Source organism: Colobus angolensis, unplaced genomic scaffold (assembly GCF_000951035.1).
Source record: "Colobus angolensis palliatus isolate OR3802 unplaced genomic scaffold, Cang.pa_1.0 Scaffold10, whole genome shotgun sequence".
Classification (NCBI taxonomy): domain Eukaryota; kingdom Metazoa; phylum Chordata; class Mammalia; order Primates; family Cercopithecidae; genus Colobus; species Colobus angolensis.
The window spans coordinates 14,945,420-14,968,416 of NW_012110919.1; the positions used below are offsets into that span (position 1 = coordinate 14,945,420).

Below are 22,997 nucleotides of genomic sequence, written 5' to 3' on the forward strand. Positions count from 1 at the left end.
TTTTTTTTTTTTTTTTTTTTTTTTAAAGACAGAGTCTCACTCTGTTACCCAGGCTGGTGTACAGTGGTGTGATCACAGCTTACTGTAGCCTCAACATCTTGGATTCAAGCAGTCCTCCCATCTCAGCCTCCCAAGTAGCTGGGACTAAAGGCATGTACCACGACACCGGGCTAATTTTTGTTTGTTGTTGCTTTTTTGTAGATATAGGGTTGCGCCACGTTGCCCAGGCTGGTCTTGAACTTCTGGCCTGAAGCAATCCTCCCACCTCAGCCTCCCAAAGTGCTGGGATTACAGGCATGAGCCACCATATCCAGCCAGAATTTTACTTTTAAATAGATTTCTCCATCAGGAAGCCCCAGATGAGATGATCCCCCTAAATGTTCATTGCATATCACCTGGCACTCACTACTGTGATTTTAACATTCATCTCATTTATAATTCCATGTTCAACAGCTGGGCCCTCTGAGACTGTAAGCAGCATGAGAACAGGGACCTTCTCTACTATGTTTTTCCCTGTAACCTTATCGCTTAGCAATGCCTGGCCTGTGACAGTCCTTGAATAAGTTATTTTTTAGATGTTTCAATGAATGAATGAATGACTATGATGTAAGCATGGTTCCTCCCACAATTAAAAATGCACAGCCAGCCAGGGGTCATGGATTGGGTCTTAACCCCTGATGACTGATTATATCCTAATTTGTTTACAGCCTGTGGCTGCTCGGACCACGGACAGTGCGATGATGGCATCACGGGCTCCGGACAGTGCCTCTGTGAAACGGGGTGGACAGGCCCCTCGTGTGACACTCAGGCAGGTCTGTCATGGGAGTGGTCAGCTGCTGGCAGCCCAGGGCTGCAGTGGACACTGCCAAGAGCATACAAGTGAGGTTGGGAGTCTGAGTGACATCTGAAAAAAGTGACAAAGCAGGTCCACGTGGTAAAAGATGATTCGCATCTGTAGCCCTGGGCCTCAGGAGGATGGAGACTTGCCATAAAAGTAGATGAAAAGATTGAAGTCAAACCTATGAAACCAGCACGGCATCCTATATGATTGTAGGACTCACCTCAAGCACAGAATCCCAGGTTCAGGCAAGGACTGTGCCTCGTCCTGGTGGGTTTGGGGCCCAGATGAGTACTGACACAGAGGCACAGTGGTTTCATGGAAATCACTTTGAAGGCCCAAGACCAGGGTCTGACCCCTGGTTCTGCTACTTACTAGATGAATGGCCTTAGATAACCACACTCGCTGAGCCTTGACTTGCTTATCCTTCAGAAGAACTCCATGCTACACATTCTGCAGGGAAAGGATTGCTGGGACGGTCAGCAAGCATGGTTTTGAAGTTCCCAGTGTATGCAGATGCTCAAAACAAGCAGCTGCCATTATCACGCTCACCATTATAATCATTGTCATAGCTCGATCCGTACTAAGTGGTCAGTTTTCTGAAGTCTCCTTTATAGCGGAAGCCCTGTGTTCTGGTAGATCTGAAATGTGCTCGTTGAGTTATCCATGTGAATGACTGTCATTTAATCCTCCCTTGGGGTCAGAGGGCATGGCGAGGCCCTTTCTGTGGGCTTTAGCAGCCGGAAGTTTCGTGGGTTGCAGCAGTATGGCTAACTTGAGTTCCTCCTGCTCCCTGTTCCTCCTGCCTTCTCCCCTAAGCACCACATGGCCTCCTGCTGCCTACATGCACTGCAGCCCTAGCCAATACCAAAGCTCCAGACTTCTCCCTAGCTCAGTGGTACCCTCAGAAGGCCGTGGAATTTCTCCTCCAATTTAACCATCTCCATCTGGAACCCTCTAATCTTAGGACCAGAGAGCTAATCTGCCAAGTTCATTCCTTGGCAGATATGTTTTGTGGTATAAAGTTTTAGTTGATAGCTCCTAAAGAACATTTTTTCTCATATAAATCTCAATGATATTGCAGAGATCATGTCTTACTATAAAAGAGTAATTCTAGAATCCCAGAATCTCCACGACTAGAAAAGGCCTTAGCAAACCACCGCATCTTCCTGCTGTCCAGGGGCACTGATGAACACAGTGGTCGTCTAGAATGAGCTGGGAAGTCTCCTTAGGTGGGTGTTAACTCTTCACACCATGGGTGCAGAATGAAAGTGGCCCCTTTCTTTGCAGTTTTGCCTGCAGTGTGTACGCCTCCTTGTTCTCCTCATGCCACCTGTAAGGAGAACAACACGTGTGAGTGTAACCTGGATTATGAAGGTGATGGAATCACATGCACAGGTAAGCCACCTTTGTGCACAGGTGACATAGCAGCGTGGTGTGGGAGAGGAGCAGGACTGGCTCACAGTGCCTGGGCTTCATCCTAGCACTCCTTCCTGTCTGGGCCACTTCAGCAGCACCTACCCTCTCCATGACTCCGTTTCTTTAATGGATGTGCACATGCTTGATCTGCTCACCCTCTAGGTCAGAGTTTCAAAATTGTTTTGCAAACTGGAATGCACTTTACTTTAGATTTTTTTTTTTTTTTTTTTTTTGAGATGGACTTTCACTCCTGTCGCCCAGGCTGGAGTGCAATGGTGCAATCTTGGCTCACTGCAACCTCTGCCTCCCAGGTTCAAGTGATTCTCTTGCCTCAGCCTCCCAAGTAGCTGAGATTACAGGCATGCAACACCATGCCCGGCTAACTTTAGAGTGTTTTTCTAACTCTACAAGTAATCCAGCCTTCAAAAAAATCAGAAAATACACAACACTTTTTTTTTTAAGTGAAACCTAAACATACTCTCACCACTAGGTGAGAATCACTGTGAACATTGCAATATCCATCTGTAGTAGTTAGGATATAGGTTCAGCCATACAGAGACCTAAACGAACGGCGGCATAAATAAGGTAGATGTTTCCTATTGTCTCATATAACAGGTCGGAGGTATCCAGGGCTAACACAGTTTCACTCTGAAAGGTCATTTGAGGGCCTGAACTCATTTTATCTTGTGGCTCTGCCATCATTCACTCACCTCACCCGAGGTGGCCGATACCATAAGCCCAGCCTGGACAGCAAGATGGAAGGAGAGGAAGGAGGCAAACCTCCTTCCCTTTAAGAATGCAAACTAGGAATTGTTAAAATCACATCTGCTCATCATAGGTCATGCCTAGCTACAAGGGAACCTGGGTAATGTAGTCTTTTATTGGGCAACCATGAGCCCACCTGAGAATCTATTATTATAGAAAAAAACAGACTAGGCCGGGCTCAGTGGCTCACGCCTGTAATCCTAGCACTTTGGGAGGCCGAGGTGGGCAGATCAGGAGTTTGAAACCAGCCTGGCCAATATGGTGAAACCCCGTCTCTACTAAAACTACAAAAATTAGCTGGGTATGGGGGCAGGTGCCTGTAATCCCTGCTATTTGGGAGGCTGAGGCAGGAGAATCACTTGAACCCAGGAGGCAGAGGTTGCAGTGAGCTGAGATCAGGCCACTCTACTGTAGCCTGGGCAACAGAACAAGACTGTCTCAAAAAAAGAAGCAGCAGCAGCAGAAGAAGAAAACAGAGACTAGGTATTGAGGGAAAATTAGCAGTCTCAGTCACATGTACTTTCTAATATTTTTTGTGGATAAATATTCACATAGAGATATATACTTTCTTTACAAAAATTAGATCTTGCTATACCTGTTCTTTATTCAGCTACAAGGCATTCCAGAAGTGAGTCAGCATTCAACAATGGCAACAAAGACCTAGATTCTCTTTTCCCACCCTCCCATCCTTAGAATGAGGCTTCTTGTCCTTGTATTTATTCTTCCAGGGTCTCCAGTGGCTGCATAAGTACAGATGGCTTTTCAGCTACTCCTGAGGCTGGAGCTAATCTATTGTTGGGTCGATATTTGGGGGATCATGAAAACAAAAGTTCTAAGAGGCAGCACAGTGAGGAGAGCATGGACTTTGGAGCCAAACCAACTTGGGTTTAAATCTTCAGCCGGGCCACATTCTAGCTGTTTTACCTTTGTCAGATCAGTTAAGCTGAGTCTCAGTTTGTTCATCTATAGAATGGGGATAACAATGTCTATCTCATAGGCTGCTCAATATTGCACTAGCTCTACACACACACACACACACACACTGTCCTAACATGAAAAATCCAAATTTATTCTGAAAACTAATACCAAAGTCAAGCCTAGAGGTATATGACAAAGGGGGCAGAAGTGGACAGATGTCCTCAGGCTTCATCTATGAGGGTGTCACAAAAATATTCATGTTGCAGAGGCCAGCATAGAGGCCACAGGGCATGGGGAGAGAAGGCACGAACACGTAGGGGCCCATTTACCCACCCAGCACCACTAGTGCTGCGGTGACCCATGCCCTGACCTGAAGCCCTGGTTCCACAGAAGGTGGTAAGTTGAGCCCTCTCTCCTCTGCTCTTGCAGTCGTGGATTTCTGCAAACAGGACAACGGGGGCTGTGCAAAGGTGGCCAGATGCTCCCAGAAGGGCACGAAGGTCTCCTGCAGCTGCCAGAAGGGATACAAAGGGGACGGGCTCAGCTGCACAGAGATAGACCCCTGTGCAGACGGCCTTAATGGAGGGTGTCACGAGCATGCCACCTGTAAGATGACAGGCCCGGTGAGTCGCTCTTTCCCAGGGAAATATGGAAGCAGCCCCTTGGGCTTCACTTCTCCTTGCCTTTCCACCTCCTGTTGTACTCTGCTTATCTCCTGGGCTCTTCCTAAACATTTTTTCCAGCACAGTCTGTTTGTTGTTAAAAGTCATTGGGCTAAATGCAAGGTGGTCCCCTAGGTAGAAAAAGGGCATCCATGGAAAAGCTGGTGAAAATCTTAAGTGTATTGCTTAGTTAACAGTAATGTATCAACATTAATTTGTTAGCTCTGATGAATGTACTGTAGTTATGTTGGACCTCAGGGGAAACCGGGTGGAGAGTCTAGGAGAGTTCTCTCTTAGCCACCCTTCTATCCATCTAAAACTATCCTAAATAAAAGGCTTATTAAAAACAAACATCTGGTAAGATGTGGCAGGAAAAGTGCAGAAAAGATGATGCAAGATAATGTCCGTTGCTGGTTACAAATGTGGTTCTAGAGTCAGACTGCCTTTGCGTCTTACCTCCTGGACTGACAAGCTGTGTGACCTGGAGGTGGCTAATTACTCTCTGGGCCCCAGTTTTCTCATTTGTAAAGTGGGCCTCATAATCAGACATCATAGAGTTGTTGTGGGGATTAAAGGAGATCATTCATTGATTCAACCAGTGGTCATTATGCATCTGCTATATGCTCTTGCAGGTCCCAGGGTTATAACAAAAAGACAGAGCCCCTGCTTTCCCGGAGCTCGTGCACAAGTAGAGAGTGGGGGCAATGCATGGTACAGAAACAAATGCACGGAATTTTTTCAGAGAACATGAGGAGCCCTGTGAAGAACATAAATCAGGCCAATGTGATAGAAGAGAATGGAAAAGCTACTTATGTGGGGTGGTCAGGGAGGCTATCTTTGAGGAAATCACATTTGAACTGAGATGTAAAGGATGAGGTTTCATCATAAGCCTGGATAAAAGCAGGACGTAGCAGTTATTCCCACTGGACAGGAGAGGCATGTTCTCTTGGTCCATCTGAACACCTCCTAGGCTGGACATTGGTCCCATGGGCACTTGGGCATCCTGGGGTCTTAGAGAAGGAACTTTTTCATCTCTTCCCACTCTCCCTCCACAGGGCAAGCACAAGTGTGAGTGTAAAAGTCACTATGTGGGAGATGGGCTGAACTGTGAGCCGGAGCAGCTGCCCATTGACCGCTGCTTACAGGACAACGGGCAGTGCCATGCGGATGCCAAATGTGTCGACCTCCATTTCCAGGGTCAGTGTGACCAAACCACCCTTCTCTTCAGGCGTGGGGAAGGGACCCTCAAGGGAAAGAAGAAAAACAGAACAGGCCAAGCATGGTGGCTCAAGCCTGTAATCCCAACACTTTGGGAGGCCAAGGCAGATGGATCACTTGAGGTCAGGAGTTCGAGACCAGCCTGGCCAACATGATGAAACCCCATCTCTACTAAAAGTACAAAAAATTAGCTGGGTGTGGTGGCGTGCACCTGTAATCCCAGCTACTTGGGAGACTGAGGAAAGTGAAAAGCCACACAGAAGTGCAGAGGCATGGGCAATAGGACATCTTGAAACCCAGTGGAGGAGGCCAGAAAGGACCCACAAATGTAGTCCCTAGCCAAGGCAGAGGGACTTCAGTGGTTCAGAAAGTGACTCAGGGCACTGTGCTTTACAGCTGATCAGTATGTACTGGAAATCTCCAGGGTTGGGTTTGTTTGACAGATGTGGACTCTGGTGGAGACTTCCTGGAGGCTTGAATTGGGCTAAACATAGAGGAGCTGGTAAGGCATTTCTGCTGGCAGGGACAGCATGGCCAGGAGAGAATGATCAAGGTGGTGCTGGGTGAAAGCAGCTGGGGAGGGAAGGTGATGAGAGGTGTGAAAGCTTGGATGGGGATAGTCTATGGTCTAGGTACAGGGGCCCTTCCAAGCAGAAAGATTTTATGGACAATTGCTACTTAGGATGGGGACAAAAATTCAGTTGGGACCAGCTGATTTGGAATTTATTTGCCTCTGAGACTGTGAAGTCAAGAAGAGCTTGGTTTTCTTCTTTAGGACACAATTCATTCAGCCAGTCCCGCCTGTTCCCAAAGCCAACTTCCAGGTGGAAATCTACCCAGCTCATAGAGTGTGGTCCAGCTTCTCCCACGGGCTTTTCTCTTCTGTTTTCTTATGAATGCCAAGAAAATATTGGCAGTGATACTAAGTGACTGTGCATCACGTTGGACCTCCCTTCTGTTGAAGCTGTGTGGTTACCATTAGCTTGGGAAAATGCCTCAGCTTTCCCTGTAGGCACAGTTACAGAACCATCCCACGTTCAGGAGGAAGGGCTGCTCTCACACGGTTCACAGGAGGGCAAACTGCCTTCACGATTGGCAACCGATTTGGTAATGCTTGCAGCAGACAGCCTTAAAGTAACTCATACTGAGACCTGTTGGTTCCGTTCCCAGGACCCCATCCTATAGAAATAATGTGAGAATTGAATAAAGATCAGCATACCCATCCCAACATTATTTAACATCACAGAAAATTAGAAATAACATATGTATCTAATAGTAAATGATGATAAAATATATTGATATACATCTACTCAAATTCATTGTATTTTGTTGTCTCAATAAAGAGACAAGGAACACTTTTCCATGCTTCTCCAAGCTGTTAAATTGGTGTTTGCATTTCAGATATGGCCAAGATCATTTGACTTATGCGTTGTGCTGTTGAAATATGTTCAAACAAGAAAAACTTAAGTCTTCTTTGGTGAAGAAAGTATCCTTTCGTGGCATTATACAATGAACTTGACAATATAAAAATGTGACTTGCTCCTTGAACTATTGCTGGTCTCTGCACTGAATTGTTTGGTTAGGAAAGATATCAGCTATGAACCAATGATAAAAATCTTGCGGTATCTTGGGGGAAATGAATTTTTAAAACTTTTTTAATAGACACAGCAGGGGTCAGAAAACACACAGAGCCCTGGGCAGAAACTCACTTTAATGTGTTTTTTATAGCTGTAAAGGTCACAAAAAAATTTTCAATTATAAGTATGGGGAGGAGGAGAAAATCATGTTACCAGAAAAATTTTATAATATTAGGATATAATTATGATTTAATGTTGTTTTAAAAAGATTTATGAAAACTATGTCAGCAGTATGCTACCACATTTATAACATATATAACATGAATAAATAGGAAAGAAGATTGAAAGAATGTCAAATTATATCAAATTAAAAATTTACCAAAAAATAAAGTAAAATTCTAGAAGGAAATACACCAAAATTTTAGCCATGGAGTAATGATTATTTCTGGAGAATAGAATTGTAGGTGGTTTTTGCTTATTTTTTTACTTTTCTGTATTGCCCTAATTTCTACAATGAACATATGCTAGTTTTATAGTTAGAAAAGAAAGACATTTTAAATGATGTACTTCAACATAACTTGAAGGGGAAATGGCTTCCGGAGACACCTGGGGTATAGCTGGCCTTCGTTTTGAAAGTCCTTCAGAGTTCCTTGTTGGAAACACTGCCAACCTGGTGGGTTGACCTGGGCAATTCCTCTTCTTCCTCATCCAGATACCACTGTTGGGGTGTTTCATCTACGCTCCCCGCTGGGCCAGTATAAGCTGACCTTTGACAAAGCCAAAGAGGCCTGTGCCAACGAAGCTGCGACCATGGCAACCTACAACCAGCTCTCCTATGCCCAGAAGGTGGGTCGTCAGTTGGCAGATTCTGTGCAGACAGAGTCTGCAGGGGTGTAAGTGCAGCCCCTTATTAAGATGGGGGGACTTGAGCTATTGCCTTCAAGCAAGGGAGTGCAGGTAGCTCCTGGAACAATGCTACAGTCACCATGTCCATTTATTGGGCATCTATTGCATCTATTATGTGTCAGGGACTGTGCAGGGTGCTTCGTTGATATTATTGTCCATCCTTACAACATCTCTGGAGGCAGGGCAGGTGTTACTATTCCCATTTTACAGATAGGGAAACTGAGGCTTAGTAAGTTTCAGTACAGTGCTTGATGTCACCCAGCTAAGAGGTGGCAGATCCAATATCCAAGTGTAGACCTGACTCTTAAAAGTCTATTTCAACTATGACATTCAACTGCCAAGGCAGAGGCAGAGACTGGAAGTGCATACCTCACAGCTGGAAACCAGAAAGACAGCAATACCCAGAAGCCTAGGGTGGATCTCCCCGAACCCACAAAACAGTGGAGTTTCCCTGGAATAGCTGGAGCTCTCTGTGGCTGGAGGGACTGTGAAAAGAATAAATAGAGACTGCACAAGCTTTCAGACACAGCAGGAAGGAAACGGAACTCTTTGATCAGGTGCTGCTGTCTCAACCTCTAAAACTAGAAATCCTACCCATTTGGAAAAGCTAGCAGGTTGGAGCTCCAGGTTGGTGGTTTATCACTGGGAGCAGAGGAGATGAATGCCTAGTAGGTATGATTTTAAAGCCCCTTCTCCAACCTCCATCACTAACAAATCTCTACTTTTTCAGACCTGGTATTTCTTTACCAACGAATAAAACCTTTGATGCCAGGACCCAGACTCATGGAGAGTCTGAATCTCTGCTGGCCTGCTTGCTGGTCACATGACCTTGATCAAGCCACTAAAATCTCTGACTTACCTGGCATGTTTGTGGAAGGACTAAATGTAATATGGCACGCAGTAGGAACTCAATTTTTAAGATTATTAAGAGATCTGGAATAGTAGACCACCTAGGTTTGAATGCCAGTTCTGCCATTTGCCAGTTGTGTGACTTTGAGCAAGTTACTTCTCTTTTTTTTGCGGGGGGGGGGGATGGAGTCTTGCTCTGTCGCCCAGGCTGGAGTGCAGTGGTGCGATCTCGGCTCACTGCAACCTCCTCCTCCTGGGTTCACGCCATTCTCCTGCCTCAGCCTCCCTAGTAGCTGGGACTACAGGCGCCTGCCACCACACCCGGCTAATTTTTTGTATTTTTAGTAGAGACGGGGTTGCACCATGTTAGCCAGGATGGTCTCGATCTCCTCATGATCTGCCCGCCTTGGCCTCCCAAAGTGCTGGGATTACAGGCATGAGCCACCGCACCCGGCCTGTTACTTCTCTTTCCCTCAATTTTCCCAGTTGTATAAGGATTTTAAAAGTTCCCACCTCATAGTGTTGATTGAGAGTGGAAGGTATTGACACACGAAAAGTTCTTGCAAGAGAACCTGATCCCAGGCAAGCTCTCAATAAGTCTTATGATGATGGTGGTGGTGATGATAATGGTGGTGGTAATGGGGAGGGTGACAGTAATTATAATAATGATGATGATATGATGATGAAGAATTAGAGTTCTAGGCCAAGCATGGTGACTCACGCCTGTAATCCCAGCACTTTGGGAGCCAGAGGCGGGGGGATCACTTGAGGTCAGGAGGTTGAGACCAGCCTGATCAAGATGGAGAAACCCCATCTCTACAAAAATTAGCTGCACATGGTGGTGCACACCTGTAATCCCAGCTACCCAGGAGGTTGAGACAGAAGAATTGCTTAAACCTGGGAAGTGGGGGTTGCAATGAGCCAAGATCATGCCACTGCCCTTTAACCTGGGTGACAAAGTGAGACTCCGCCTCAAAAAAAAATAGAGTTCTACCAGTCAGAGTTCTATCAACCCATTAGCAGAAAAATTTGCACCTAGTATAAATGGATGACAGCAAATTCTTTCTCAAGAGCAGAAAGAAATGAGTATGAAAGACCTGGGCACCTACAAGAGAGGACACTTTTGTTCACCCAGGGGCTCAATCAATCAATCAACATCTAATGACCACCTACTGTGTGCCAGGCACAGAGGTGCAATAGGCAAAATGAGACTTTATGGATTTTATGGTCTAATAGGGGAATCAGACATTAACCAAATGATGCCACAACACATGGAATTGCAGCTGACCCATGTGTCTGTATCCCTGCAGGCCAAGTACCACCTGTGCTCAGCAGGCTGGCTGGAGAGTGGGCGGGTTGCCTACCCCACAGCCTTTGCCTCCCAGAACTGTGGCTCTGGTGTGGTTGGGATAGTGGACTATGGACCTAGACCCAACAAGAGTGAAATGTGGGATGTCTTCTGCTATCGGATGAAAGGTAACTGCCCCAGCTACACTTCAGGTTCCAGGCCATACAGCTGCTGAGCAATCCTCAGCCTGGCCAGTCACTCCCCAAATGGGAGCAGTGCAGGCCTGGCCCCTGCCTTACTTGTGTGGGACCCTGTGTGCTTCTGCCCTCCAGATGTGAATTGCACCTGCAAGGTGGGCTATGTGGGAGATGGCTTCTCGTGCAGCGGAAACCTGCTGCAGGTCCTGATGTCCTTCCCCTCACTCACAAACTTCCTGACGGTATGTACCATGTCTGCTTGGTTTGCCTCAGGCAGGGAGGGGTTCCCTCAAAGCAGGTATTAGAGGGGTGAGGCCTTAAGAAGCTGAAGGCCACAGTCATGGTTAAGAGCATGGGTGCTGGACCACCTTGCCTGAATCTAAAGCCTAGTTTTGCCACTCCCTTGTAAAACCTTAAAGAAGTTACTTTCCTCTCTGGGACTCAATTTCCTCATCTATAAAACGGAGATGGTAGTAGCATCAACTATGTAGGGTCATTGTGATCATTAAATGAGTTAATAGTTGTGAAGCATTTAGATCTGTGGTCTGTACATGGAAAATTCTATGTTCACGTGAGCTGGTATTACTACCTCTGTTTGTATCTGGAATAGTTTAAGAGCATGATCTACACAAATGAGACCCTTTTAATCTTCCTCATGAATGTAGTTAGGTAAGCCTGCCTGGTGATCACCCAATGAGCCAAATTAACACGGAGTCAATTTGCATCTTGCACTGCACTTAAAGTCACGTCAATATTCTACAAGTCATATCCAGCGAAGAGAAAGCCCCAACTGGAGAAAGGTTTGGTGCTGACTGATCAAAGAACTGACCTAACAGTAATAATGACAACAACAATAACAACAGTTAACATTTCTTGAGCATTTATTTTGTACGAGGCACTGTACTGAGCCCTTTACGAGGACATTTCATTCAAGCCATAGAATGTAAGTTCCATAAGGGAAAGGATTTTCTTTGCCTTGACCACCATTGTCTCCCCAACCCCTCAGATAGTAGCTGGCACATGACAGGTGCTCCATAAATACTTGTTAGAAGGACTAAACCCTCATGCAACTGTACAAGCCACTTCTATATCCACGTTTTAGATGAAGAAACTGAGGCTTAGCAAGGCCAAGGACACAGCCGAACTCATCAGAGCTGGGCTCAATCTCAGACTGCCTGGTTCCAACCTCCCCGTCATGCTTTAGAGTGCGGAACAAGGACAGCCTGGGCTACTGTTCCCAGTAGAATCTACAGTCAGTGACCGCCGGAGGAAAGGGCACTGAGCATGAGTATAGGACTTGTAGGATCCATGGGGAAGTTAGACCAAGGACAACAAAATGGAGTCTTTGTCCACAGACTAAAGATACCCATCTCACTGGTCTAAAAATGAGGACCACCATTCAATACTAGAGATGAACACCCAAACTAATCTTTCTGCTGTGTGGGAGCCTGGCTTGCAACAGCATTTCAAAGAAAAGACCGTGTCAGAACAAATTTGTTTTCAGCAAATTACCTACTTTCTCTGGGCCTCAGTAGCCCAGAAGGAGAAAAAAATTAAATAAATAAATAAATATATATTTTAAATATATATATTAAAGTATATATATATATATATATATATTTTTTTTTTCTTAAGAGACAGAGTCTTGTTGTGTTGTCCAGCCTGGAGTACAGTGGCATGGTCCTGGCTCACAGCAGCCTCAACCTCCTGGGCTCAAGGGCTCCTCCCACCCCAGCCTCCCGAGCAGCTGGGACTATAGGCACACACCACCATATCGGCTAAATTTTTTTTAACTTTTTGTAGAGATGGAGTCTCACTTTGTTGCCCGAGCTGGTCTCAAAATCCTGTGCTCAAGCTGTTCTCTCACCTCAGCCTCCCAAAGTGCTGGGATTATAGGTGTGAGCCACTACACCCAGCCTGCTCAGTGAATATTTAGCACTTACCACGTGCTTGAGATATATCAGTGAACAAGCAAACAAACAATAAATGGAACAAACACGTCAACAGTATTGAGTGCTAGAAGGTGATAGATCCAGATCCTATGGAAAAAATAGAACAGGGCTGGGGGGCACCCCAGGGTCCCCCTTCTGTCGGAAGTGATGAGGGAAGGCTTTGGGGAGAAAGTGGCAAAGTGTAAACGGGGGAGAGGGAGTGAGCCACGCAGACTTGGGGGAAGAACATTCCAGGCAGAAGGAACAGTTGAGCAAAGGATGAGCAGCAGGAGCATGCCAGGCCAGTCTGAGGAAGAGCAGAGAGGCTGGAACAGAGTGAGTGAGAGAGGCTGGAACAGAGTGAGCGAGAGAGGACAGCTAGGCCCCGCGTCAGAGAAGCAACAGCAGCCTCATGCTTTGGGCCTCGTGAGCCCTTATGAAGACTTGGACTGTTCCTCCGAGTGAAGTGGAGGCCACTACAGGATTTTGAGAAGACTCGAGATTTGATGCACCTTTCAAAGGGCTGCTCAGGCAGCCACGTGGAGGATCGGCTGTGACCTGGCTGCATCTTAAACCGTAGGATTCACTGAGGAAAGGAAAAGTCCTCAAACTCTCATGATGCATGCAGAAGACACAGCAAAGGAGTAACATGCTGAGTTTGCTGACACATGAATATTCCCAGATGGGTGATGCCCTGGGACCTTCTCCAGCCACCCTGGTCCCTGCACACCAGGGCTGGCCCCTCTGATGACTTCCTTCTTCTCCCCAGGAAGTGCTGGCCTATTCCAACAGCTCAGCTCGAGGCCGTGCATTTCTAGAACACCTGACTGACCTGTCCATCCGTGGTACCCTCTTTGTGCCACAGAACAGTGGGCTGGGGGAGAACGAGGTGAGTTGTGTCCCTGGTGCCTTCGCTTTAGACTAGCATGTTATCTATCACCACAACAATGCTGGGTCACAAACTACCTGAAAACTCAGTGGCTACACATTTATTTAGCTCACACATCTGCATATCAGTGGCCACTCCCTAGGTCTTGGCACACTCGGGTTTGAGACCAGCCGTCAGCTTCTCTAGCTGGGCCGTCAATGACTCTGCTCCATGGGACTCTCATCGTCCAGCAGGCTAGCCCAGGCAAGTTCTCAGGGCAGTGGCAAGGAGTGAGAGAGGTGAGAGTAGGCCCTGTCCCGACAGTGCTTCTCAAGCCTCTGTTTGATCATGTTTGCTAATGTGCCCCTGGCCTGATAGGTCACATGACAGAGGCCAAAGTCAGCATGGGGGGCAAAGGGCCAGGGGTGCAGGGAGTGGGGAAGAACCAGGGCCACTGATGCAATCTGTGTTCCACGCCAACCTTCTTCACGTCACGGCACACAGAGGATTGGCAGTATTTATTCAGTTCATGCACAGGTGGCTAACCCAAGGCTCCAACAGTCCCACCAGCCAACTGAGGGCTGAGAAGAGCAACGCCTCTGCCTACCTCAAGACCCTTTCTTCCTAGAACACTGCTGGAAAGCTCTGCTCTAGACAATACAAATGACATTCAATCCCACATCCTAGCTATAGGTGGCCTCTGGCAGAGCCCAAACAACCAGAAGTCTGAGATCTCCACATGGAGGCTGGAAAGCTTAGGCCATGAGAAGCGATTTTCTTCGTCATCCCCATCATTAAAAAGACAAAACATGGACCTTTGAAGAGCATTCCGTGTTTCTCCTTTTTTCTCAGACCCTGTCTGGGCGGGACATCGAGCACCACCTCGCCAATGTCAGCATGGTTTTCTACAATGACCTTGTCAATGGCACCACCCTGCAAACAAGGCTGGGGAGCAAGCTGCTCATCACCGCCAGCCACGATCCACTCCAACCGGTATGAAGTCTTCTGGGCTTCTTGGGAGAACTGGAGATAATGCATGCAAAGTTCCTGGCATACAGTAGGTGCTTAATAGGTGGCAACTATTATGTGAACATAAACTCTAAACCTGCAGATAGGGGATGGTGTTAACTGCCTACCACAGCACACCACACTGACAACTGGGCAGCCCCTACCCCTTGGGAAATAGGCCAGCCTCAGAAGCTGGTAATGGGGAAGGATAATGATCCCGTTTTAAAGCTGTCTGATTCTCCACCTTTGTTTCAGTCAGCTTGTCAGCCTATTCCAGGCATTAACATGAGCTCCGAAGTCAAATGACCCCAGTTCTGCCACTTGCTAACTATAAGGACTTAAACAAGTTATCCAGCTTCTCTGTGTCTCAATTTCCTTATCTGAAAAATGAAGATGATGGTGATGGCACAGGTCATTATTTTCATGATTGTGATACAAGGGAGGAAAAACTTATTCTACCCTCTTAGGGTCTGTGGCTGGGCCTGAGAATTAACTAGACACACAATAAGCAGGAGAGAAGCATACGCATTTTATTTAATCCTTTATGTGCATCAAGGGAATCCTCATATGGAAAATAAAGGCTCAAAGAACAGTTGGGATCAAGAGCTTATATACTTTTTAAAGAAATGATGCATTTGTGGAAAAGTGATTAAATAAAGGGGTTTAGGCTAAGGGCAGTAAATTGTGGCATGACTAACAAATAGATGGTGGAAACAAGTGGAAGATAAGGAGTATTTCAGTAGATTTGTTTGTACAGATCCATTTCGTCATCTACTCCCAGTTGTTCCTGCAACTGCCGTTTCTCAAGCGCCTTCTGCTCAAAATAACTAATATGCCAAAATGGTGTGTGGGGGGTGGTTTCTTCTTGTTTTTTAGACAGTCTCTCACTCTGCCACCCAGGCTGCAGCACAGTGGCACAATCTCAGTTCACTGCAACCTCCCCCTCCCAGACTCAAGCAATCCTCCTGCCTCAGCCTCCCATGTAGCTGGGACTACAGGTTCCCGCCACCATGCTCAGCTAATTTTTGTATTTTTAGTAGAGATGGGGTTTTGCCACGTTGGCCAGGCTGGTCTTGAAACGCCTGCCTCAGTCTTCCAAAGTGCTGAGATTGCAGGCGTGAGCCACCGGGCCTGGCCCAAAATGGCATTATTTTGGGGTGACATCCGTCCTCCAGTGTGGATGATGGTGAGGATACTGATGGAGGAAACCGTGGTGGTAGTGGTGGAGGTGGTGAGAACCATGATGTCAGATTCAAGTTCTGAGACAGGCAGAGAATAGTGCCGGACAGGTAGCAAGTGATTAACAAATATTGGTTTTAAATGTTTATCTCATTAAATGATTTCTATTTAAGAGCAGTTTAGACTAGTGTCTCTCAAAATTTAATGTGCATTTGAATCTGCTGGAGATTTGTTAAAATGAAGATTGTGATTCAGCAGGGGAGGGGGCACAGGGCCTCAGCTTCTGCCCACACAAGCCAGGAAATCACATTGGGACATCCCTTAAAATTACATCTTTTCTAACAGTGTGGTGTGATGTTCAGTGCATGGACTCAGAGTCCACAGGCGTGGGGTTTGCCACTCACTCCCTGGGTGATCTGCGTCAGGCCATTTTCCTTCTGATCACTCATCAGACAAGTGGGTTGGACAAATGATCCGTAAGGCTCTCTGCACCCCTCAGATCAGCTTGTCGGCACAGGACAACTAATGTGTTATGGGCTGTCCAGAGGGTGAGGAGAAGTCCTAGCCTGCTTATCAGTGGACACAAACCTGAAACCTGGGCTCAGGGACCTTGTGATACAAGGGAGGAAAAACTTATTCTACCCTCTTAGGGTCTGTGGCAAGGCCTGAGAATTAAATAGGCATACAATAAGCTGGAGAGAAGCATACACATTTTATTTAAACAACGTCCCTCGATGGAGGGATGCCCTCTCAGAGAGTAAAAGCCATCAATTCTCTTCTCATTCCCCTAGACGGAGACCAGGTTTGTTGATGGAAGAGCCATTCTGCAGTGGGACATCTTTGCCTCCAATGGGATCATTCATATCATTTCCAGGCCTTTAAAAGCACCCCCTGCCCCAATGGTGAGTATCTAGGGTCCCTGGTAACGGGCCAGGAGGAGCCCTGGTGCCCACTCACCAACAGGCAAACCATTACCAGAAGCCCTGTCCTCTGCCCTCCTCCTCCAGAGACTGGAGGAGCCTCCAACCTCCAAGGTAGCTGGCTTCAGGACTGCCCAACCCTGCTTCCTGCCATCCCCACTCCCAAGCATTAGCAACACAGCACCAGTCACCATTAATATCTGTTGAATGAAAGGCAGAGGATGGGCCAACAAAGGAAGCACTGGAAGGGGAATGAGAAATCCTAAGCTCTGGTTTGGCCCTGCCACTTCATAGTATCTCTGAGTCCCAATTTTCCCATCTGCAAAATGGGGCTCATAATGGCTCCCTCCTGGGTTTTGGGGAAGACTAAGTTAAAAATAGAAAACACCTAGAACAGCCCCTGACACATAGTACATGCTAAATAAAAGTTGGTGATGGTGGTTGTTAGCATTTTTTTTCCCAACAGCATGAGGGGAGGGGTGAGCTGCTGGAGAGTTCCATAGCACAGTGGTTAAGCACAGGAGCTCCAAAGTCAGACTGGGTTCAAAGCCCACTTCTACCACTGACTGGCTGTGAGATATTGGGCAAGTGCTTCACCTCTCTGTGCCTCAGTTCTCCCACATAAAACTAAGAACTATAATAACTATCCCTATCTCTTTGGGTTATTATCACACTTCAATGGCTTATTTCACGGAAAGGGTATTAGACCCTGGCAGTAGTAAGGGCCAGATACATGTTAACATATCAATATTTTTATCCCCACTGGCTCCAGAATGCCTCGGGCCACCAAGGGTTCCCCTTTGGGGAGTCAGAAGTTTTTAAAATGAGCCCCTTTTCTTTCTTTCTGTGTTCAGACCTTGACCCACACTGGCTTGGGAGCAGGGATCTTCTTTGCCATCATCTTGGTCATTGGAGTTGTTGCCTTGGCTTCATATTCTTTCTTTCGGCTAAACCGGAGAACAATCGGCTTCCAGCATTTTGAGGTGAGAGAGAAAAATGGGAACATGATGATGGGGTCCTCTCCAAAATCCCAGTCCCTGAACCTGGGCTGCTTCAGCCGAGTAGTCTCGCCAGAGTCCTCACCCAGAAGCAGTGTCACACAGTAGTAGGGGCGGCCACCCACTCCACGCTTACTGCTGCTTGGGTGGGGTCCCTGCCCTTAGGAGGAACAGCAGTGGTGGTTCCAAGCCCCTCCTTCTGGTTGAGACAGGGCCTGGCAAGGAGAGAACACACCCCGAGCCTCTGTGCCAGGGGTTTGGCCTGGAGGCCCGTTCACTAGGACCTAGGAGTCTCGTTCACCTTGGAGGATTCACTGCACAAGCACACCCCATGACCTAGCCTGGGCTTCAAGACTCGCTCTGAGGACTGGGGGACAGGGCCAGGGACCCTACACAGCCACAGGCTTGATGCTGCAGCCCGTGAAACTCATTTCTGTTTGAACAGTTGAGTCCACATCCCTATCAGCAGCCAGCTCTTGGCTGGCCGTGTAGGAATACAGCCTGGGCAGCAGCACAGCAGTTAAGCATCCTTCTTTATGGACTTTGTCCTCCTCTCTGGCCCACCCTCTCCCGCTGCCACCTCCTCAAAACACTCCTGGTAAAGGCTGTGGTGCAGAACCCCCAAGCAGCAGTTTGCTGCCTTCTGGCAGACAGCTTGCATATTTATAAGCTCCAGGGGCAAATCTCAACCCCATTTTGAGCAAAAGTGTACAGGCTGTATGACTGCATTTATATTAAGTTGAAGGACAGACACCACCACTCCAGGTTGATGGGAGTCAGAACAGCGGTTACCCTGGGTGGCAGTACCGGCAGGCTATGAGCATGTGAACACATCCTGGGGTATGGAAATGCCCTGTGTGCTGATTTGGTGGTGATCACAACTGGGTAGACATCGGTAAGATGTCACCGAGCTGAACCTAAAGGTTGGTGCATTTTATTATATGTGAATCATCTCTCAACAAAGGACTGTTAAGGAAAAGCTCCCAGAGGCAAAGGGTAGCTTGCTTTACCTGCCAACTTGGATGAGACGCTCCTGGCTTTCATGCTTGTCTTTCCAAACAGTCGGAAGAGGACATTAATGTTGCAGCTGTTGGCAAGCAGCAGCCTGAGAATATCTCCAACCCCTTGTATGAGAGCACCACCTCAGCTCCCCCAGAACCTTCCTACGACCCCTTCACGGTGAGTTTGCATTCTTATCTAGGCATAGGTTCCCTTGGGGTACAGGGGAATGACATCTTTTAGGAAAGTTTAGTGGAGAGTTTGTACCAAAGAAGGTTCATTTCTAGAATGTATGTCAGGTAACAAGCCTAAAAGCCAGTTTTGCAAGCTGACAGAAGCCTGTGTGGTGGTTTAGCGTTCCTGGGTTCTCTTGGGTAGACAGGAGAATCCTTGAACAAATAGAGACAGGGGAGAACAAGAGGTTGTTATCCAAGCCCAATCTCATGACCAGGTGAGATGTCACAGTGAAAAAAAGTCTTGGGCTGAATTCTGCTGCAACCATTTATGAAGTAGCAGGTGTAAAACGTGATATAAGGAAACAGGATTTTTCCTTTAGATGTCCTTTTTTTTTCCTTTGAGATGGAGTCTCACTCTGTTACCAGGCTGGAGTGCAGTGGCGTGATCTTGGCTCACCACAACCTCCGCCTCCCGGGTTCAAGTGATTCTGTTGCTTCAGCCTCCAAGTAGCTGGGATTACAGATGCCCACCACCACGCCTGGCTAATTTTGTATTTTTTTTTTTTTTTAAGACAGAGTCTTGCTCTGTCGCCCAGGCTGGAGTGCAATGACCGGATCTCAGCTCACTGCAAGCTCCGCCTCCCGGGTTTACACCATTCTCCTGCCTCAGCCTCCCGAGTAGCTGGGACTACAGGCGCCCGCCACCTCGCCCGGCTAGTTTTTTGTATTTTTTAGTAGAGACAGGGTTTCTCCATGTTGGTCAGGCTGGTCTCAAACTCCCAACCTCAGGTGATCCACCCACCTTGGCCTCCCATAAGCGCTGGGATTACAGGCATGAGCCACTACACCCGGCCTAGAAGTCCTTTAAACTTACACTGACATTGTTGTTCAAGATTTTACTGCTTGTTGTCAGAGGTACTTTTCTTTGATGAGGCCTTATAATGTACATGGGTGGGTGTTCTGCTCTGGTCTTCCAGAAAGGGACCATTTATCTCTAGAGTCAGTGATGCTTGAGCTTAGCTGGGGCCTCCACTGACATCAATCCAGGGGGACCCCTTGACAGGGTACCACATTCATAACACATGTGGAAGTACATCCTGCCTGTAGTTTAACAGCAGTTCTGGACTAAAAAAAAAGATAGGAATAGAACTTAATTTTTGTTTTTATAGAAGGAGAGAAGTGTTTTCTTCTACCATGTTGAAGTTTGTGTAGTGCAACAGATATTATTTTTCCAAAGTAAACCAAAGGTAAATATCTTGTGGTTCTTCATGCCTGCAGTAACAGATGTAATATATATGCAATAGATTTAAAAAATATGATTTGCAATCTGGCTATTTTTCAATCGAACCCATGTAAAGGCTTCTGGTTCACATTTCAAGGGTAAATTCACACCAGGTGTAGTGGCTCATGCGTGTAATCCCGCACTTTCAGAGGCCAAGGCAGGTGAATAACCTGAGGTCAGGAGTTTAAGACCAGCCTGGCTAACATGGTGAAATCCCATCTTTATTAAAAATACAAAAATTAACCAGGAGTGGTGGCGGGCGCCTGTAATCCCAGGTACTTAGGAGGCTGAGGCAACAGAATCGCTTGAACCAGGGAGGCGGAGATTGCAGTGAGCCGAGATCACACCACTGCACTCCAGCCTGGGTGACAGAGCAAGACTCTGTCTCCAAAAAAAAAAAAAGGGGGGGGGGGGGGGGGGAAGTTCAGCTAAATTTACATTTGTTAACTAAGTATTGTGATGCTGAAATCACCGTCATTTAAAAAGCAGAGAGAAACAAATGCATACATTCTCTCCAATGTACCCCATGCCTTCCCCATTGTCTGTCCTCTTCTGAGGGCTCTATCAGCACCACGCATGAAAGATTCACCTGAGGCAGGTGAGAAAGTAGCCTAAAGGCAGGTTTCAGCTAAACCTGCTATTCAGACTACATGGTAAACACATTCTGGAATCCTAAGCATGAGGTACCAGCTTGCAAAGTGGTGTGCTACATTCTCATGCCTTTTACACTATTTTTAGTGACTCCAGACACATTTACCACCACTAGTTTCACCCATGAAAAGCCATTTCTAGCATCTAGTATGCTAATTAACAAATCCTGGGTGCCAGTCAGAGCTAAAGTCAGCAGAAGGCTTGGCGTGGCCACCTCTAGAGTGTGGCCTTTTTTAGACAGGGTCTTGGTGTGTCATGCAGGCTGGAGTGCAGTGGCATCATCAGGGCTCACTGCAAGCTTCAGGTGATCCACCTCAGCCTCCCAAAGTGCTGGGATTAGAGGCGCAAGCCACCGTGCCCAGCCGAGCGGGGTTTCTATTACACTGTCTCAGGCACTCAAGAGCCACCACTGGTTCAAGATGAATTTTCAAACTGAAAGGAGTTTTTATAATATTAGCTACCTTTTGTGAGGTGCTTATAACTTGTTAGATGTAGGCTCTAATTTAATCCTCCTACCTCCCTGTGAGGTATATTATGACCCTTTGTAGATGAAGAAACTGCAGCCGAGTTGGAATGATTTGTCCTGGGCCACCCAGCTTCAAGCAGGAGAGACTAAATGGGTTCCCAGAACAGGTGGCCCTACCCCCAGCCCATCCCGCCTCCCAACACAAGGCAGCAGCATGAACGAACAGGCCCAGCACACAGCGCTCAGGGAGAGTCATGCCTCAGGCCAGTGGCCACCAGAAAGGTTCAACCTAGAACTCCACACGCAGAATGCCCTGCCCCCTCACAACCCTCTCTTTTCCAGGACTCTGACGAACGGCAGCTTGAGGGCAACGACCCCTTGGGGATACACTGAGGGCCTGGACGGGAGACGCGAGCCATCACCCACTGCCATCTGGGCCATCAGCTGAATTCTCAGCACCGGTTGCCTTTTGGGAACATAAAGTCCTTTAAGCACTCAGAAGCCATACCTCATTCTCTCTGGCTGATCTGGGGGTTGTGGGCGAGGGATATGTTACTGTGCCCACCCAGTGCAGCTTCCTCCTCTGACCCTCTGGCTCTTCTTCCTTTGTACGCTTCAGCTGGCACCTGCTCCATTCTGCCCCACACGATGGGTAACTGATCTTTCTTCCCTGTGAGATTGTAAGCCTCCATCTTTGTATCCCAGCCCCTAGCCCAGTGCCTGACACAGGAACTGTGCACAATAAAGGTTTATGGAACAGAAACAAAGTCAACACAACAAATCTAGTGTTTTGGGACTGTGCCACGGGGGGAGTTGAACTCTGAAGGCAAAATCCACTTCCTGTGGGCCTTTTCAATCAGACGTCATCAGTCTTATAAATTCTTCTTTAAGACGACATGATACTCACAGTGAGATGCCACTTCACACCCACGAGGATGGCGAATCGAAAAAACAGTAACACGTATTGGAAAGGATGTGGAGAAAATGGAACCCTCATGCATTGCTGGTGGGAATCCAAAATCAACAGCCACTGTAGAAAACAGTTTGGAAAAAAAAATAAACACAGTTACCACATGACCCAAAAATCCAAGAGAAATGAAAATATGTCCACACAAAAACCTGTATATGCATCTTCATGGCAGCAGCATTCATAAAAGCCAGAAAAATGGAAACGACTCAAATTCCATCAGCTGATAAATGAACAAACTATGGTATTCCGTACAATAAAATATTCAGCCCTAAAAAATGAAGTACTGGTACATGTGATAGTTCAGATGAACCTTGAAAACATTAAGAAGCCAGTCACAAAGGACCACGTATTATATGATTCCATTTATATGAAATGTCTAAAATAGGCAAATTGATAGAGACAAAGTAGGTTGATTGCCAGGGGGAATGAGGAGTGACTGCTAATGGGTATGAGATTTCTTTTTTGGGTGATGAGGAATTTGATAGCGATGGTCGTACCACCTTATGAATATACGAAGAAACACAAAATTGTACACTTTAAAACAGTGAATTTTATGGTGTGTTGTTAGTTATATCTCAAATTTAAAGAAGTCATAATTACTAAATAATACATCATTTTTCCAAATATTATAGGTGGGCTGGCTTTGGGGTCTTTTAAATAAAATTAACCTGCCAAAGAAGGTTGAAGATGCCCCTCCCATCTAGACACACTGAAAGAGTGATTTGCACCGAGACCCCTTCCTTCAGAAGGCAAAGGGAGACCTTGGCCTGGGTATTAGCCAGGTGTTAGGCACAGTTAAAATTAACACTTGAGGCCAGGCACAGTGGCTCACGCCTGTAATCCCAGCACTTTGGGAGGCTGAGGTGGGTGGATCACGAGGCCAGGAGTTCAAGACCAGCCTGACCAACATGG

At 46.9% G+C, this 22,997-nt stretch overlaps 1 protein-coding gene across 1 annotated transcript in view; it reads left to right on the forward strand.

Annotated features, from left to right (window-relative positions):
- STAB2 (stabilin 2) overlaps positions 1-21,887 on the forward strand; it is a 170,973-nt gene extending 149,086 nt beyond the window's left edge. Inside the window, exons 57-69 of the mRNA XM_011935100.1 lie at positions 708-812; positions 2,129-2,236; positions 4,370-4,563; positions 5,658-5,799; positions 8,110-8,243; positions 10,463-10,628; positions 10,773-10,879; positions 13,338-13,457; positions 14,289-14,429; positions 16,415-16,525; positions 17,398-17,526; positions 18,604-18,720; positions 21,458-21,887. Coding sequence (XP_011790490.1) covers positions 708-812; positions 2,129-2,236; positions 4,370-4,563; positions 5,658-5,799; positions 8,110-8,243; positions 10,463-10,628; positions 10,773-10,879; positions 13,338-13,457; positions 14,289-14,429; positions 16,415-16,525; positions 17,398-17,526; positions 18,604-18,720; positions 21,458-21,508 — 1,625 coding nt within the window. The 3' untranslated portion in view covers positions 21,509-21,887. The remainder of the gene's footprint in view (positions 1-707; positions 813-2,128; positions 2,237-4,369; positions 4,564-5,657; positions 5,800-8,109; positions 8,244-10,462; positions 10,629-10,772; positions 10,880-13,337; positions 13,458-14,288; positions 14,430-16,414; positions 16,526-17,397; positions 17,527-18,603; positions 18,721-21,457) is intronic.
- Positions 21,888-22,997: the final 1,110 nt, after the last annotated feature.